The sequence below is a fragment of the Argiope bruennichi genome, chromosome X1 (assembly GCF_947563725.1).
Source record: "Argiope bruennichi chromosome X1, qqArgBrue1.1, whole genome shotgun sequence".
In the NCBI taxonomy this organism is placed as follows: Eukaryota; Metazoa; Arthropoda; class Arachnida; order Araneae; family Araneidae; genus Argiope; species Argiope bruennichi.
In genome coordinates this window covers 98030065-98049707 of record NC_079162.1, presented here as the reverse complement: position 1 = coordinate 98049707, position 19643 = coordinate 98030065, and the positions used below count along the sequence as shown (strand labels likewise).

General features: G+C 28.1%; 1 protein-coding gene across 1 annotated transcript in view; it reads left to right on the top strand.

Annotated features, from left to right (window-relative positions):
* Window positions 1-19643, top strand: part of LOC129958250 (probable serine/threonine-protein kinase MARK-A) — a 74901-nt gene that overhangs the window by 39497 nt on the left and 15761 nt on the right. The window contains exons 3-5 of the mRNA XM_056070558.1: window positions 3671-3822; window positions 11980-12045; window positions 15072-15191. Of these exons, the coding sequence (XP_055926533.1) occupies window positions 3671-3822; window positions 11980-12045; window positions 15072-15191 (338 nt within the window). The remainder of the gene's footprint in view (window positions 1-3670; window positions 3823-11979; window positions 12046-15071; window positions 15192-19643) is intronic.

Here is a 19643-nt window from a genome sequence, read left to right as displayed (position 1 = left end):
AAGATTCACTTGCATATTAAAATAAACACTCTTTTTTTTTTCAATTTAAAAGTGATATGCAGCTTCCTTTACAGATTTTTCCGTTGAAAAATAATTCAGACATTTATAAATTTTAATTACGAGTATGTCGAGAAAACCAATAATAATTTGTATTTCTTGTCAAATGAAACTCAGACTTCGTAACATCAAATGTCTCTTAAGTTTTTATCTTAACTTCCTAAATAATTAATTAATTATAGTACTAATTTTAAATTTGTATACAACAGCTTACTTATTCAACTTTTTTTTTCAATTGAAAGTATGTAAATTAATTTAATGAAATTTTCGATGTAGTTACCGATTAAGTGAAATATTTTCGATCTGATTTTACTGCACAAATGATTCAAGGTCCGTCCCTGCGTGACGAAAAAGAGGGAAAACATTGAGGGCTTGGAGAGCTCAAGGCCAGAAAAAATAGCAACGAGAGCATAAACCATGTCAGTCACTGAACAATGTGGTTTCTACAGCTCTGAGACAATAAACCATGCCATTCATGAACAATGTGGTTTGTGTAATCAATGCTAGCGACTTTCACATCTCGCAAGTTCATGTCCTGGCAACAACATCTAAGCTATATGTACAGCTAGAGGGTATTCAACATTATCTTGTTATTATCTTTATATTTTATATTAATCAACATGTATTTTTTTTTATTTTATCCTCTCTTGCCAAAATAAGTACACTTTACGAATAACAGTATTAATTGTAGAAGAATTTACTTTTTGCATGGATTATTTTTTTTCCGAGTTACCTCTCCAAAGAATATAAACAATACTCACATACAAGGGAATATTTTTTAACCTATATTTGCTTTAATTACGATTTTCAAACTAAAAATACATCACTGGACTGACAAAAATTACAAGCAATTGAAATTTTTTTTTAAATATAAACTATCCATTCTAAATTAACATATCAGAACTCATTTGGATTTTAAGCGATCGCAGAGTTGAAAATGATTAAAACGATTTAATAATTCCTATTTTAAATTATAAATTAATAAATTATGGACACTCTTCTTGCATAAAAATAGCATCTAAAATTCTGGAAATTTTGATGCATTTTAGAGAGTACATCATTTTAATAATTATTTTATTTAAATTTGGAACTCATTAAAACTTTTTTAAAATTTTTAATTAAATAACTTTAGAAATAGTATATTAAAACAAATTCGGAATATTTTATCTATTGGTAAATCGACAACAATCAAGATAGATATTACTCGCAATATAAAAATTTCTTACATTTCCGTAGTTATATATGTAACTAACTTCGAACCAGATACATAGTTTAAAGAATTACGATAGCTGTGGTTGCTTAGAATTTATGGGCTCAAAAGTGATTTTCAATCCCCAACTTCGACTACTTTTTAATCTATGTAGGTCTGTAAAGCCCTCACAAGTTGCCATCTTTTCCATTTTCTTCCACTTCTATCTTCCAAACTTTATGAAATTAGAGGAGATATGGTGCAGAAGAAGACATTTTCTTTTCCTTATATTTCCGGATAAAATGAATTTACCTTCATCTTCCAGCTTAGCAAAAATATTTTTTAAATATCAAATGGTTCTAAACTGAATCTTTACCATTTCTTTAACCTTCTCCCGAATAATGAACGTGTTTCGAAGTAATCCAGTATCGTGGTGGCCTGAGCTCGCCTTTAACAATTTCAGGGAAATTTGGTGCAAAATTTACTATATAACGGGGTTCCCAAACGTTCAATCTGAAGCAAAAGCCCTAAAGTCAGGGTGGTATGGAGTTTTCAAAGGGGGCTATAGCCTTGCCATTTAATCTAGGTTTTGATTTATTTTGTTATATTTAATATAACTTCACGATGACATGATAATATGTCCAACCAATCAATCAAGATAGTTCGATTACATGCAATTCTTAAAATAATTCGATTGTTTAACAGTCATGCAATTCTTCATTATTATCTCTGTTCGCATTTATAGCAACTTTCCTTCATAAAAAAAATGTCCCAGTGATATCTTTTAAATAGTTAGCTCAGAATTTTAATTCTTTCTCGACTGCATGTCAAATTAAACTTTTAATACTAAAGAAAAATGCAAAATAACAAAAATAGAGCACTGTAATACTCATCTTACTCTAGACGTTATATATGAATATCTATGACTATTATTATTCGGAATATTCTTCTGAATACTACTATTTGAAGTAATCTGACTGCTTTTTTCGATAAGAACTCCTATAAAACTTTTAAATGGACATAACTATGAAACAAGGAAAATAAACTCCACTATATATGTTTTAAGAAATAACTGTTTTCATTAAAAAAAAATATATTCTAATGTGGTGCAATAAATCAAGTTATTGCTTGAAACTGCACGTGACTATCATGCAACTGAGATTACAGTACCATGTTTTAGAAATTTATTCTTTATCAGGCTGTGATCGCAGTCTCGCGCCTATAGTGTGTTAACCAATAAGATGCTTTGTTTTCTCTGCTATTTGACTGACATCTGTTTTGTGGATATGTTATTGTTTTGATTCAAATCAGCTGTTATGTATTTCAGACGATTTTTTAAAGAAAAACAGCATCCATGAATAGATTATTTTCAGTTTATAAGTTTAAAAATGTGATAATTCGATGAATGTATGATGCAGGAGCAAATCAGTTAAATAGTTATTTTTCTTTTAGTTTTTTTTTATCAACATTGATATTGTAGCCTCTTTGAAAACAATTTTTTAAACATTACCAAAATAGAATTAGGATATAAAGTGACAGGAAGTTCTCTAAGGATGTTTTATGAATAGTTATACCAAAAAAGAAAGTGTTTTAGTCACTGTAACATTTTAATAAAAAAGTAACAGATAAATCTGCTTATATATTTATTAGATAAACATTTCATTGTTTCTATTTTCTAGCTTTTACTCTTTCTTCGCAGAAAAGTGAAAAACAAGAATATATATATATATATTTTATTTCTGGAGAATATGTTTCGGCTTTTTTTAAAGTAATTTTCTACATTTTTCGAAAAAAATAATGGATCTAAGGAAGATTGTTTCAATTGAAACAAGCCTTTGTTTCTGTCAAACCAAAGTAATTCGAAATTATTTTAAATGTAAACAATTAAATTATTAAAAATTAAAGATTAAAGTATTAAAACGAGCTAGAACAGGAATTGCTTCTTGCACGATTTTTGCATCCCATCCAGGAATCCGACAACTTAATTGCCAGGACTGCAAGATGTTGCCAAGAAGGAAGGATGCATTCTGTAATGAAACCGAGTTATTTCATTTTTTTTTTCATTTCAAAACTGATGTGGATAATACTGGTTTCTGACGGTTATGAATAACTTGCTATTAACTAAAGTTGTATACGATGTAAAAATAACGTAAAATGAAATAAATAACTGGGTTACGAGCAATTCAACTAAATCTCACATTTTTATTTATATTTTTTATGTCAGTTAAACACAAAAATAGAACTGAACTTTAATTTTTGGTGGTATATGAAAATATAACATTCTTTCTTTTGAATTATCTGCCTGCCTCGAATTTTAAAAAAAATTATAACATCCGTGTACTGTTCAGAGCTTAATTTCCGATCACTGCTGTAAAATTTAAATATGTGTTGCCTAGTTTATTAATCTTCTTCTTTCTTTTTCAGTTTTTGAAACGAGGCAAAAAATCGTAATTGTTATGCAATATGCCAGTGGTGGCGAATTATATGATTATCTCGGATGTCATGAGACACTGCCAGATTCGGAAGCCAGAAGGTTATTTCGGCAGATAGCATCAGCCATCTACTACTGCCATAAGGTAAATATTTGCGTCTTTTTAAAGTATTATCCTAAAATTTAAACAAAAATGAATTTTTAAACTAGAATTCAAATACCGAAAGAAATTCTTATAAATAAATTATCTTTGAATTCCTTCCAGATATGTTGGTTCAAATAGATATCATTAAAGTATCTCATAATGCATATTTTGAAACTATGTGTGTGTTTGACTCTCCTTGTAGACGTGTGACTCAATCACATAAAGAATGTGAACATTAGTTTATTGTATCCAAAAATATATACAGCAATTGTATAGAAAATGTTAAAAAAATAACTTTATAATTTTGTTCAAAATATTTCATAATTTATGTCTTGCAAACATCATCAACTTAAAATAAAAACCCTCATACTTATTATTTTTCTTTCGTACTATCAAAATTATACTTTGTATTTAAAATATTAATAACTTTTGCATGGTATTACCGCATAAAATGTCTTTCTAGAGATGCGATCTATTTTAATTTTCAACTCGTAAACACTAGTAATTTCAATACATATAATTGTAGTGTTTAGTACTCAAATCACCATATGCGTTGGTGCAGAAATCAAGAGGCGATTGATTGTCGTTATCTTTTAAACAATGTTGTGAAGGTCATCTGTCAAACAAATAAACAAACCATAAGACGAGCTTAATAGCTGAAGTAACATATGACGCAGAGATGGATTGAATTTATATACATATCCGTATATTCTTTGGCAGAAAAGAGCGTGTTTTCTTCTCTAAGCGACGACAGCTTTGGATAGGTATTTAAAGGGAAAAGAAATTTTCGGAAGATTGGGAAAAGTTATATGCCAAGAGAAGTGCAAGCATTGGGTCATCCATAGTTTTCCCATTAATGTGGTGTAGAAGTTCTTTCTTTAGATAACGAAGAAACCATCGGACCACGATTCAGAGTTACAAGGTCCTCCCCAAAATAGCTTCAAATTTACTAATATACTAACTTCAAATATACTAATATAATACTACAATATGCTAATAATTAATATATATACTTCAAATATACAAACTAAACTAAACTAATTCGCCTTTAGTTGGTTAGGCAGAACAAAGTGAGTTTAGAGATTTCTTACGGAGAAGCGATAGGCCGACAGCCTAAGCACTGAATCGCATACAAGCTGGTAGATTGCAGAGAATTCCCCCCGAGTAGTAAAAATAGCTTCTCCTCAGGATCTGTATCATAATTCATTTGGGGTATTTATGGATGAAGTCGATCTGACTCCTTTTATTGTGTATTTGTTAACTCCTAATGTTCAATTTCCAGGATGTTGGTGGAAGAATAAGTCGTTTCGGATTCATGTTAAATATATTGGCACCGTTAATTGGACTATAAATAAAATCTACTTTCATGTGTGAATATTACATTTATCCACTTCCATGTGTTCACAACATTACTCATATCTATACTTCTGGCTGGAAATATCAAGTAGAGTACATCTAATTGGTTTGCAGGCAAACAAACCAACAGGATTTAATCTGTTGCTCATCTTTTGGCGTGATTTAACGCCTCTTGTTTGTTTATATCCTTTTTGTTAATTTGACTACAGTTACGCGGTCATGGTAGAAATATAGATAGGTTCTTTGGTTGTAATCTCTATGTAATGATCCTAATTTTTAATTTTGGCTATTCAATCAGAATTATAACATCTAATAACTATTTCACTCTCATAAAACGTTTTCCATAGCCATACAGTAACGCATTTAACAATTTGAACTTATAAGTAACGACTGAAATTAAACAAAATTTTAATTTAACCATAATATTTCCATGGATACAATTATTTACATATGTTTTTTTTATACCAATTTCTATATCAGGATAAAAAATATAAATCATATGCATAACAAGGCAAATAATAACAATAATTTTTTCACATTGACCTAACCATCATCTTTTATGTTCTTGTGTGATTTCAATATTTGTTATGTGATACAAAATATTTGCGTATTCATTTACCAGTCAATAATAAATATTTTCCATAAATAGTAATTATGTCAACTTTCTTTGGTCAAATTGCTTTTATTATAACAATAATTAGCATTTTATGCTTATTCCTTAATTTATGGATACCATTGTATATTTATTGATGCAGAATACTTGTATAAATAAGCTGCACCTACTTCCAAATTGTTGTATGTTGTTTCAAAATGTCATATGCCTTGCCATGAATGTTTTTTCATATATGATATTTTAACGTAACATATATGATATTTTAACGTAACAGCGACGTTATTCTTCAGAGGCTTTATCTATTAAATGAATACGAATATCTTTTAACCATTTGAGAAAGAAAAAATTTGAGAAGTATTTATGGTGGAATAGAAATGGATTGAATAAGATAAAGAAGATAAAATCACAAACCATACAAGTATTCTAAAAATACTGATATTATTATAATTATAAAATTATAAAAGATGAGATGGAATGACCATGTTATTCGCATGACAAATAAACTTACCACTAATGATCTTTTTTTTTTTTTTTTTTTTTTTTTTTTTTTTTTTTTTTGCAAAATCTACAAAAATGGAACCTAAAAGAAGGCCTAAAGTTAGATCAATTTACTGTGTTGGAATGAATTTTAATATTATTAGATAAATTAAACTGGAAAGAGCCATTTTATCTAGAGATAGTCTTCATATTACCGAATAATAAGACAAAAAATAACGTATTCCATTTTAGAATTAAAGGAAGGATAAAGAGAAACGAATCATTCTTGTTCCAAAAGTATTCTCCTAGTGAAACTATCTTGGATTGTGTGTTTATGCAAAGTAGTTTCTTATTTTCTGTCTTTTACATTGCTCTCAAGAGACTCACGAGGAAATTCAAACAACTGCTATCCTCGAAATGCGACTTTTTTTTGCACAATTTAAAGCAATCGAAACTACTGTACTGTGTCTAGCACTGATTCTAAGCCAAGAAGTTGAGAAACAGAAGCCTAGTTAAACAACTGGAAACTACACAGAAAAATAAAAATAAAAATATTTAACGCTTTTCAAAATTTATCGTTTTCTGAAATTTTATCTTTTCTCGAGATGTAGCATATCTTCGTAGGAACTGTATTTTAATTCAAAGTTTAATATCAAGATTAATCTGTAAATTTGAGTAAGTTGTACACCCTTAATATATTATCCTAATTTCACTCCAAATGTACAAATATTTCATGTGTTTTTCTTCAAATTCTAGTAGAAAATGCTCCGCAGACGAAGACTGATAATAACTGTTTTGTAGATATTAAATTAATGAAGTATGCAAATTATGAAACAAATATAAGTTTTTGAAAAGCACTTTTTATTTGCGTGCTAAAAAGTAGGAAATTATTTTTATTAGAAACATAGAGATAAAAGCAAATTACAAAATCGTTGAAGTTCTGATAGAAATGCTCTAAATAAATTAGAATTTCTATAACATTTATAAGATACATTTTAGTTTTTAAAGAGATTTTAGAATTTTTTTTAATATTCATCAGGGCTTTATTTTTCTGTAGTATTAAATTCAACTACTCATTCTTTTAATATTTTGTTTTATATCCATATTATTGATTTTAAAAAGTGTTTTTTTATTGTTTAAGATACTAATAGCACTGTGTATTAAAAATATTTTGTTTTTTGTTATTTTCTAACTTTCAATCCTTAAATATTTTATATTTCATTATTGTAGACATCATGGAATAAAATAAATTTTATTCGCGAATTCACTTTCAGATGATGTCCATTATATGGGAATAAAATTTATTTATTAGATAGCAATTATGTTTTGAAAATATTAAAATTTTGCCTGGTCAACAAGAACAGTCAATTATGCAAAATTTTAAAGTTTTATCACATTGAAAGTGAGTATAAAATTGACTGAAAAATTCTATCTACATAAGCTTGAAACACGTCGAGTTAAATAAAAGAGTAAAAAATGTCTACAACGATTTCTATTATAAAACTAATGTTAATTGTTTTATATTCAAGTGGAATATATTCTTTTCAATAGTAGTAAGCATACATTTATGATGGGATATTCAAAAACAGCATTACACATTAAAGGCGAATTAAAATTATCATAATTATTATCAGTATCATTTTGAATAATCAGAAAAATAATTTGGATTGCGATTATTTTAAATTTTTGTGAAATAAAATGATATTGGTAAATCTGACTGTTATCGATTAAACTTTCAAAATGAATGAAAATTTGTCTTACTGTTTTTTCGAAGGAACCGAAAGTATTCGTATAATTTTTTTTTAAATCGATTTTTTTTCAATTTTAACCTCATAAAATGGAGAATATTTCTCCTATTTCTGAAATAAAATATATATAGAATTGAAAAACTCATTATTCAACTTTTTAAAATATAAACAATAGCCCCTATGATAAAAATACACATTTTTTGCATTTTTTAAAAGCTTTTTACAAATTTAGGTAGTAATATACAACATTCTTTTCACTGCAGAGATAAGAACTTTTATACTTTAATATTTATAAGTATTATATATCTGTTAAGATTGTTTTCATTTATTACTTTTATATTAATAAGTTTCTATTTATAAACAAAAATATTATGCATTTTTAAGATTAAGTAATATGATACTCAATTTTTCTAAATTCTTATTTTAAGTGCATTAAAATGCAAATAAATTCAGTGTAATTATTGAATCTTTACTCACATAATACGATAATTTTTTTTAAATGTCATTATTTTCGCATTCGCAGTTTTGTTAAGAGTTCCGGTTTGTGATGATGACTTGCAAAATATCACATCATAACACGCTTAAAGTTTGCTACTAAAAAGTAAATACTTAAAGAAATCAATATTTTTATGCCGTTTTATATTAAAGGCATGACATTCTATGTATGTGTACTGTATTTTAAATCATTTATAAAATTTAATGGAGAAGATTCCTTTATTTGCAACTCAAATTTCTACAATTTTCGTTGTCGAAGATATTCCAGTTCCTTTAAGGCATCAAGCAGGAAAAAATAGTTCAGCATAATTTTAATTCATAAGTGAAAGGATGAATTTTACAATAAAAAAAGAAAGAAAGAAGGAGAAAAAAAGAAACGAAAATTAAAAAGAAGAAAGTGGAAGAGAGACGTTATATGAAAGAAAAAAATTCTTGCTTAGAGATCAGCACACTTTAAAATTGGTAATAACAATTAATATTCTATAGAAATAATCACTAATTAATTAAATTATTAATGGATACAAAAATTTAATTTTCTCACTAAATAAAAATCATATTTTATAATATATTTCTTTTATTGTTATCGTTTATGAATTACAGTGATCAACACCTGGTTCAGAAGCTCGTAAATACCAAAATACTAGTACATTTGTTGAAGCTGAATATTCTCAACAAGAACACAAAAATTCTAAATTTACATTTTCTGAACATTATGAATAGATCTTATTCATAAATAGACGCATTTTAATTGTCCAGTTTCATTATCATGCTTCTTTTTCGAGAAATCTGATACATTTTTTTTATTGTTATTCTTACTTCGTAAATATATATAAAGTTTCGGATTTTTTCTTATATTTTAAAGGGTTATACATGTTTCAGAATTCCTGACTTTCATTTGATAAAATGGTTCAAAAAACGCATAAATATATAAATTTTTGGAATATATAATCAAAGCTGAGCATTACTGTATAAAACAAAAATATGTAATAAGGAAAGACTATAATAAAGCAGCACGGAAAAGCTGAATCATCAGCTTTCAAAGATGCATTTAAAATCAGCTCAAAATGAAATGTATGGATTACTCAATATAAAAAAATGATTTTGAAAAAAGCATTAGGAGCACTAATATAATGGCTCATTCACCAACGATTTAATAGAATACCTAGGCACATTAAAAAAAATATCGCAAATATTCGAAGAATATGTCAAATCGAAACGGTGCTTATTAATTTCTTTTGCGAATCTTGTATTTGAAAAGTTTCAAAAAATACCGCTCCTCGTAATATCAAGACTTGTCCTTCTTTCTTGGTATATTTCATTAACAGCATACATTTTTGTTTTTAACAAAATTTTATGATCTCACTTTCTGGTCTGCCTGTTTGTCCATTCGGTACAAATTTTGAAGTCGATTTTAAAATAACTTCCTAGGGAGCTAGAGATTTGAAACTTTAAACATAACTCAGAACTGGATGACAATACAAAATTAACTAGCTTTTTTGTCTCTTTTATACAAATTTTGTCATCGGGTGTAGCTCAGCAGGAAGTAAGTTTAAAATCTACTACATAATTTCAAACACACAAGACTAAAAAGCAGAAAATAATTATTTAAATAAAAAAAAATAATGTACCACGTTTTTAAAACTGACTAAAAAGTATAAAACAGTTTCTCCTAGTCCCATACAGATTTATAAATCTGTATGGTGTTAAAAGAAATTATTTCTTAACTTTTTAATCCATTTTAAAAAATAGCAAGTGAAAAAAAATTGAAATAATGCACTCATGGCTTATACTTTATTTAAATCCATTCGTTTTTATCGCCATTACTATAAATAAATCTAATTGAATTCATAGTAGAGTTAAGGATCCTTTGACAGTTGATTAGATCAAAGTATATCTTTCGGTTGATTGTGATTCTATTGTTTCATATTCCGACTGAACGTAAAGGGAAAGAGCCGGCTGCCAATCCTCAGTTTAAGTCTTTGGTGCTTGTGGTTTTCTTTCACGATATCCTACCTAGTAGGTTACTTTACGATGGTTAGTTTGGCTTCGATTTGAGCGGAGTTTAGATCTTGCGTTTTTAACCAGTACATTTGATATGAAGTATATCATTGACAGTCTCGATATCTGTAATATAATTTTAAAAAGTAGACATATTAAGCAACCACCAAAATCATGAAATCACGTGAACAGATATTGAAAAGCGACTGAAATTGATAATCATCTGTATTTTCCACAAATTCATAGTGTATTAAGTCTAGTATTTCTTTTCCAATCATTTTAACTCACATTTCTGTATTTTTGCAATATTTCTGTACTTCATTTTTTAGAAATTTAAACCTAATTATCGCCAGTAGACTGCTGACGTAGAAGAGGACAGTTACCCATTTTTAATTCAAATTGGGATTTAATTTTTTAAAATAGAAAATATTTTGAAATTCTTAATTTTAAGTTATTTTGTAAATTTCACATATCTTTGGGCGAGTTAGAGTATCTCTTATTAACATTTAACTTCAAAAAAGGATGCTATTTTATGTCCGTAATACTAGCGAATAATATGAAACACCTTTAGATAGTAACACTATTATAATTAGAATATTTTTTATTTAACAAAAGATTCATTAAATCTCAAAAGATCTTCAAATTTCTTTCTAAATATGTTTATCATCGATTTTTAAATAGTCATTTTTTGCAAATACATAAGAATTTTAGTACTACTGTAATGTTTTCGTATTAACTGCACTCTTCTACTTATTAGTTGTTCTCTTATCTTCGTCCACTCTTAACTTTTGCCTTGTGTGTTGTAAGTTAGAAAGAAATATGATAAAAATCAAACTGATGCTCTAATAAAGACTGGGAAAATGTAAAGCCTGAAATAGAGCTTTGAGTCGCACAAGAGTACTAGTTCATTTTGATGAAATTGCATTAGTTAGCAGCCAACGAGAGATCAAATGATATGTGATTAACGAGGTCATTTTGGCAATAAGTTTTTGTATAAGAGTGGTAAAACAATGTTTGTGTAAAAATTACGTTAACAAACGTCTAAATTTATTATTTCTGTGTTTTTGACAAATAATTCAAAACATAGAATAGTCAAGGATGCCAAAAACGAAATTAATTTATATTTATTATATAAAACTAGTCATTTTTATGGGAAAATAACTTTCGCAGTTTACTCATTTTACGCAAAACATTTAAGATTCCCCAAATATTTACAATATAAATAATAATATACTGAATTTTGATATCCTAATTTTATTTTAAAGATCAGTAAGTAGTGAAAGGATACTACCACAATGAACTTTATTTGCGTGGGAAAATAAGAATACAAGCACTCCAAATCCGACATTGTTAACTATCAAAGTTTCACTTTAATAGTGTGCTCATATGAATAAGACACTCATCTTTTCATTTTCTTCCATTCATGTTAGTGTAATTTCTTCTAATGTCTCTATTTTATTTGTCTTTCAGAACAAAATATGCCACAGAGATCTGAAGTTGGAAAACATCTTACTAGATGATCAAGGAAATGCTCAGGTAATTTGTTATGTATTAGATTTTATAAATAAAAGACGTCACAGAAAGTTATTCAATTATGTAAATGAAAGAAATAATTAATAAATTGTTAGTGAAACAGTGAAACCTATTCTAAGTCTAGGCTTTTGAGATTCTTTATGAAAGCTGATAGTAAAATTAATAAGTTGGTTTATCTGTTAGACAGTTAGTCAGAAACTACTTCAAGTTCATCGTTAAGCATTTCTTTGGATTTTAGACATAAATAGATATTTGAAATAGACGTTTGCGACATTTCCTTTGCTAAGCAAGGCACTCAAGCAGGTTAACGCGTTTGCAAGCTATTAAAATAAAATACAGAACAAAATATACAGAACAAAATGAAAATACTAGATAATAAAATTATTAATTATCTATACGTTTGTTTCAAGATACAGGCCGATTGGGCCTATTTCATTAACAATGATTTTCACTTATAAAATGCATCATATCGTATTTTGTTTAAAGACGAGAAATCTTTTATCTATTCTGTAATAAAATTTCAGTTTTGTGGCATTGTATTCATTACTTCTTTCGTCTAATTACTTCTTTTGTCTGTGTATTAAGAAATCTTTATTAATTTAGTGTAAATAAATTCCAAGATTGTTTTATATGAATAAAATGTGCATCTAAATGAGTTAGATGTCCTGAAATAACTTTTTTTTTCTGAAGAATATAAATACTTTACTTTTTAAAGCAAAGAAAAAAAAACGAATATTTGAGAATTCATAGCATTCTGTTTATGCCAGATTTGTCTTCTAGATTTGAAGGATGGGGCAAGAATTTAGGATTTACTGGCACAAGAGCTAAATTTGTCCATGTTATACCAAACTCATGGTGCTTCTGGAATAAAATCAGTTACCCTCTACATTATGCGAACGACGTAAGCGTGGCACAGATACTGACAAATATGCAGAGCGATTTTGTCGTCACTTTATTGAGTTGTAGAAGGATTCGGTCCAAGTGCGCATAAAGTTTGGTAAACATAACAGCTTAAAAACATTAAAGCAATTAAAAAAATAGCGTTGCTGTAGTACTTGAATAGCAAACTTTTTTTTAACCTACTTTATTATAGATTTAAAAAAAAACTGAATTGAAATAGAAATTTGAATTAATTGAATGTGGAGATTAGCAACCCCGTTAAAAAATAATAACTTTGTTATTTTCTAGACAGAAATAACTTACCATTCTGATCGATATTCAGATGCATTGCTTGTCCTTGATACAATCAAGATTCGAATGCACAAAACAAAAACAAGTATGTACTTTTATCCGATATTTCTTCACAGTTTAGGTATATTTTCCTTATTTACATCAAATACAATTTCCATCATTCTTAGAGATAAGGATATATTTTCTCTCTTCACCGTGGGCTTTTTTTCCTGCCGCCTAATATTGCTATATCTTCCCTCTTTTCATTGAAGTTCTGTCTCTGTTTTTCACTTTTTAAAATGCGTATGCTAAAAGAATTCTTAATCTAATATATTTAATGTAACTACACTAATGTAACTACTTTAACACTAATGTAACTACATTAGTGTCAATAACACATACCGAATTGAAATGAATATTTACTATTATCATATTAAATGAATTTTTTCTGATAGGATTATAGAAAATTGAAACTATCTCTAAAAAAGCGTCTTATTGATGCTTTATATAGTAAATACTATATAGCTAGATTATAAATAAATTTTCAACACAAAATAAACTTCTTTCATTCGGGAATTTTCATGCTTGGTACTTATTCTTCAAAAGAAACACTGCTAATTTTTTAAAGTATAATTTGACAAAAGTATAACTTGACGCATGCCACATTAGATCTAGACAATTAAGAAATAAATATTTGCCCTTGTCATCGTGTGTTGTTTCATTGTTTATTATCAGACATATTTTTTGGAAATTATTTCAAAATGTTAAACATGAGGGCTCATGGCTACCATTAAATGTTTGTTATGAGGGCTTTGCCATTTGAAATTACACTGAAACTTGTATAAAATACTTTTAATCTTCATCAAGGCAAAATATGACTCTAAGCTTGTAAATGCGTTTTTTTTAAATGATTAATGAAGTTGCTTCACATTTCAGGCATTTCAGTGTTGACATGCCTGAAATGAGTTTTCCTGCATATTTCTTATAATCTCTCATCCTTTATTGTTAGAGAAGGACAAATAGGACTTTTATGATTAATTAAATGTCAAAATGTTTAAACAAACTCTTAATCCGGTAGACGGCATTAACACAAGCGAAGCTCGATTATCTACTGATATTTTAGAAAATTTAATTAAAAACCGAAACCACTTGAAAATTGCAGCAATAATGAATAACAATATAACTTCCCGAAATCTAAATTAATATAAAATTCGTTTTGACATGATATTTTTGTAACAATATTTACATGCTAACATAAAATAGGTTCACTTTCTCTTCAGCATTAGTTACTATTCCGTATAATCAAACTGAATTTAATCAGGTTGTTACTGGATCATCTATTTAATATTTTAATTTTAATAAGGCAGTAGTGATTTTTAAAATTTTGGCATGAAAAGTTTGAAAATAATGAAAAGTTATCAAATTATCAAGAAATTTCATCTTCATTCAGGCGCAATATTTGAAATTACAATAATAAACCTGTTATAGATGTGTCATATAAGTTGGTCGTCTCCACCCAATGGAAGAATAATTTCCTCCGAATAATACTTTCAGAAGATTCTAATAATTAAATAATAAATACTAATTAACACGTCGACGTTTTTATATCAAAATGTTGTATGCCAAAAACCCTATGTAGCAAAACATAAGAAATTTTTATGCAGAATCTAGATTTATGAAACTAAACTCTCACATACTATATACAACAACTTGAGAGCACCTATACAAATATTTTGCATCAATAAAATCTGTTTCTACATTTGACATACGACATTTTGATATAACGAAATGACGATGTTCAACAAATTAAGTAAACTTAAAGTTAGTTTAGTACTCTAACAAAAAAATTTTGTTTTTAGATAGCCGATTTTGGACTTTCTAACATCTTCGATGACAGAAGACGAATGAACACATTTTGTGGAAGTCCACTGTATGCACCGCCAGAAATTGTCAAAGGCTTACCTTACAAAGGGCCGGAGGTGAGTTTTTCTTCGAATATTATTTTTGGTGGAAAATGAAATTGGTGAGTGTGATGTGCCCTAATCGTGATTGAAGAAAGACGACGAGGAAACTTTTTGTTACGTAAATAAAGAATAAGAAACTCAAATACTAGCACCAGCCAAATAAACAAGATTAAACAACAAGACAACCAACCCAATTAAATTAATGTGAATCAAAAACGTAAGGCAAAAGATTCTACAGTTTTTAAAGAAATGTAAGTTTATTACGAAAGCACAATATATATATATATATATATATATATATAAACAGCAAAAACATTTAACATCTTTTCTCTGAAGCCATCTTTCCAACTTCGTGAGGTATCTTGTACTGAGTAATCACTTTCCATATTTACTGCTAGTGCGACAAGTAGTCAGTCATTCATTGGAAAATATTGTGGTTCTTTATTTATATTCATGTATACTTAAAAAGTATAAAAAATTAAGCAACACATTTTTAAAAAAATGCCATTACGTATAATTAAGAAAGAAAAAAATTAGTTTTGGATCGCCATCTTGACATGCTTCACATAAACATTCACTTGAGCTGTACAGGTGCTCTTATCATTATAATGGGACTCTTGGTAGAGAAAATCGAACATTTATTTTACACACAGTATCCAAAACTTATACTCGAATTGAATCCAGGCTTACTTCATCAACTGAATGCTAGCAATAAATGCCCTCTCGTGTATATGGTGCGCAAATTTGGTGATGGGATTTCTAACTCAGGCTTCCTCTTCATCATCTGAAAACAATTCAAAATTTCTCTCCCTGTCCCCAAATTTTCTTCACGTAACTTTAAAAGAGAAGATTATCCTCACAAACGTGACAGCAATATTTGAAATATAGGAGATCCAAACTAAACAGGAGGTGTTTAGGCACCTCTTGTGCAGAAATTATAATCTGGATCACAACCAAATTTTTATATTTATACTTTATAGTGTCCGCAGTTTTGACTGCTGAAAAAAAGAGAAATGGTACACATTTTTTTCGAATTTTTTATGGTACACATTAGATAGAGATAAAATGACGTTGTCGTGATAAAAGTTTGAAAAAAAATTGAAAATATTTTAAACTTTTTTACCTGTATAACGAATGTATGAAGCTATTTTTCTGAAACTACGATGCCAGTGATATGGTACTAAATTTACTAGATGATGATTATTAAACTACAAAGAGGGAACCAGACTGATTAAAGTGAAAAAATACCCTTACGGCTGAAAGAAAATCTGGGATCTAAATGCAGGAGGAGAAGAAAAAGGAAAGTTTATATATAACGTGAATTGAAAAGGTCTACATTGTATGTCTTAATACAGTTTATCGATCCTAGAAATATAAATGCTACCAGATTGAACGTTATTCTCCAAACACTTACGAGAGAAATAACAATGTTTCTGCTATGCCCAAGCATTTCGATAGATGATGGGTTTGCGTCGAGATCTTCTCGCTGGAATAAACTTTAATTACAAGAATTTGAGTTTCGAAGAAATTGAAACTTCTTAATGAAACCCGATTAGAGCTGCAAACCTACTGGAATGCAAAAAGTTGAAGAAAATACGATTTATTTGTTGAACAAGAAACAACTAATATACATATTAGAAAGAGTGCACATGCAGTTTAATAAATTTTCTCTCAAATAAAGTTTTTGAGGGTGGTTTATAAAAATAAACAAATTATTTGAACAGCAGAGACATTTTTCTCCATCGACCAAAAGATGATTTTTTTTCCCTTCTGAAATCAAAACCGCATACTCAGGAGAATATTTGCACATAATTTGGTCATGATCCAGGCAGTAGTTTTTAAGCAAGAGATTCCTAAAGACTTCTTGCTTAATGTGGATCATCTTGTATGTTAAAAATACTAAGTGAATTCTCATTATTATGTTAAAATATTACTTTATATTTCTATATATAAAGTAATTGCATCAAACGGAAATCTATATTTTGATGTATAAACTGGAGCAAATTTATTCAAAACAATATTTAACGGTGTCAGGATTAAACTTCGCAATTCGAACTATGAACACTTTTGGCTTGCTATCATATGTTAGAAATCCATGTTTATTTTTTTTATTTTTTTGTTATGAATACCTTGATTTATAATTTTCTTCTTTCTTAATATGAAATCCGATACTTCCAGGTATATGTCCGTTTGGTCGAAAGCTGTCAAGATATTAAACAAATCCGTATATAATTACTGTTTGCAGTAGAAAGTAAACTTTATGGAGGAATCGATTACAAATTAATTTTAGGAATTTATCGATTAATGTTTGTAGAAGTGCAAGATATTAGATACGTTGTTTGAAAATTTAAGCAAAATAAAAAAAAGGTCAAAAATTTGAGTAACATAATTACATTAAGTAAGAAAAGAAAAAAAAACTTAAAGGCTACTGAAATTTGAATCCTCTCTTTTATTCTGTGTTATATGCTATGGATAAACGAACATGCAATTATGGAATACAGGTATACAAATATGTTAAAAATATTTAAACAGTAAGTTGAACACTAGATTTACAGCTGTTGAATATGTACCTATTTTTATCGAAATGAGTCGATTTGGCTCTCACTTCAAAATTTGGTTTCATGAAAAATAGTTTTAATCTAATTGAAATTATCCTTTTATTATGGAAAAAAACTTTATTGAAGACATTTTTTGCATACAAACTCTATTTTTGAAATAAATTTTCCACCTGCTTTTTTTTCTACATATAGCAAATATTTTTCTGTATCTTACAACAACATTCCAACAGCTTTCAGTTACTTCATCAAAATGATAAATTTGTGCTCAACTAATCTAACAAATTAATAAAACTGAGTAAGAACGATTTCGCATCAATTGCTTTCAGGACTTTTATAAGAAATTTCTTTATCCAAGTGGCAAATTCCATAAGCTTAAAATATCTGAAAAATTTAATAAGTCACCTTAACTCATAGCAGTAAAAATAGGTACACCACATTCAAAAATACAAAATTAAAATGGGCGGAGTGATATATCTGTATATGCTTCATTACTTAATTAAATACCAACATGCGTCTTTAAAGAAATAAATTTTAAGTTTTATATATATACACAGCAATAAAATCTACAATGAGTCAACTCGCCTAACTCCGTAAATTTAATATTAAGTGATCTCGAGACTCTTTTATAATTAAACGCAATCTAATAAATCAGGCGTTATTCTTGATCTAATATACTATCGCAATCTAATTCTAAATATCATTTTTTCCCGAATAAATAAGTTATCAGTTTTTATTTATAAGCACATCCGAAAAAAAAATCCTTGGTATAAGTATTTTGCTAAAGGGCCATTCCATTCCTCATTTTGGTTCATGTGAACTACTTTGTTTGAGGTCATTCGGGAAAAAAAAAAAGAAAAAAAAAAAAAACCTCATTGCGTGCTACATATACAAGATGTAGACGTATAGGATTAATGAAACTGCTCATATAAAGCTTAAAGAGACGTGCTTCCAATAAAGATGAACAAACGAGTTGTAACTTTTCGTGTTGTGCTTTCATGTGTGTTGAAACTGAAAGAGTGAACTTTCAGTAACCAAAACTTGTTTCACTCTTTGAAGATGTTGGTCTCGCTGATTAAACATCTGCATGTTTCTTTTTCAGTTGTATTCATTTTTTAATGAAGATGTAGTAGATACAAATCTACTACATTTTCATTTATTATCAATAAATTAATGGATAAATGCATCTCTTTCGCTTGGTGATAAAACAAATTTTCTGTTCATTATAAATAACCAATTAAAGAAATTCTTGACACAGTGGACTATATTTGTAGTTAAATTCATTTGAGCTTTAATGGCCATGTCAATATCTGAAAAGTAGATAAAATAACAAGCTGCCTCACTTGATTTTTGGTCTGATCCAAAATAAACTAAAATACCATCTCTATCTAATAAAGATAAAATACCAGTCTCTATCTAACGAAGTCTGATTTTTCCACTATAAACTTCGTTATAAAGAAATTCGTTAAATAAATATTTGTGAATTAACATGACTACCACGATTCACGCTTGATATTCGGAACATCCATTTAATTAGATACCCCTTTCTTTGTTATCTTTTAACCATAATTGAAAAAAGGTAATCTCTTTAGATGGATGGTTCGATACAATTAAACAGTCGATACAAACCACAGGCAAATCCTGTTAAAACCAATGTGCTAAATTATAAAAACGAGGTAAAACAAAAATTGAATCTTACCTATCCACATTATTGATTTAAATACAGTGTGAGATTTCTGAAATTTTGTACTATTCAGTGTTTTTGATAAGAATACAATATTTTATTGTTTTTCAAACGCAATCATCAATGAATTATCTGATTTTATTAATGTTATGCGATACTAAAGATGCGATATAGTGGTGAATTCGCAAAAAAAATCTGCTGAAGATTCCATAATGATTATAGCAATAA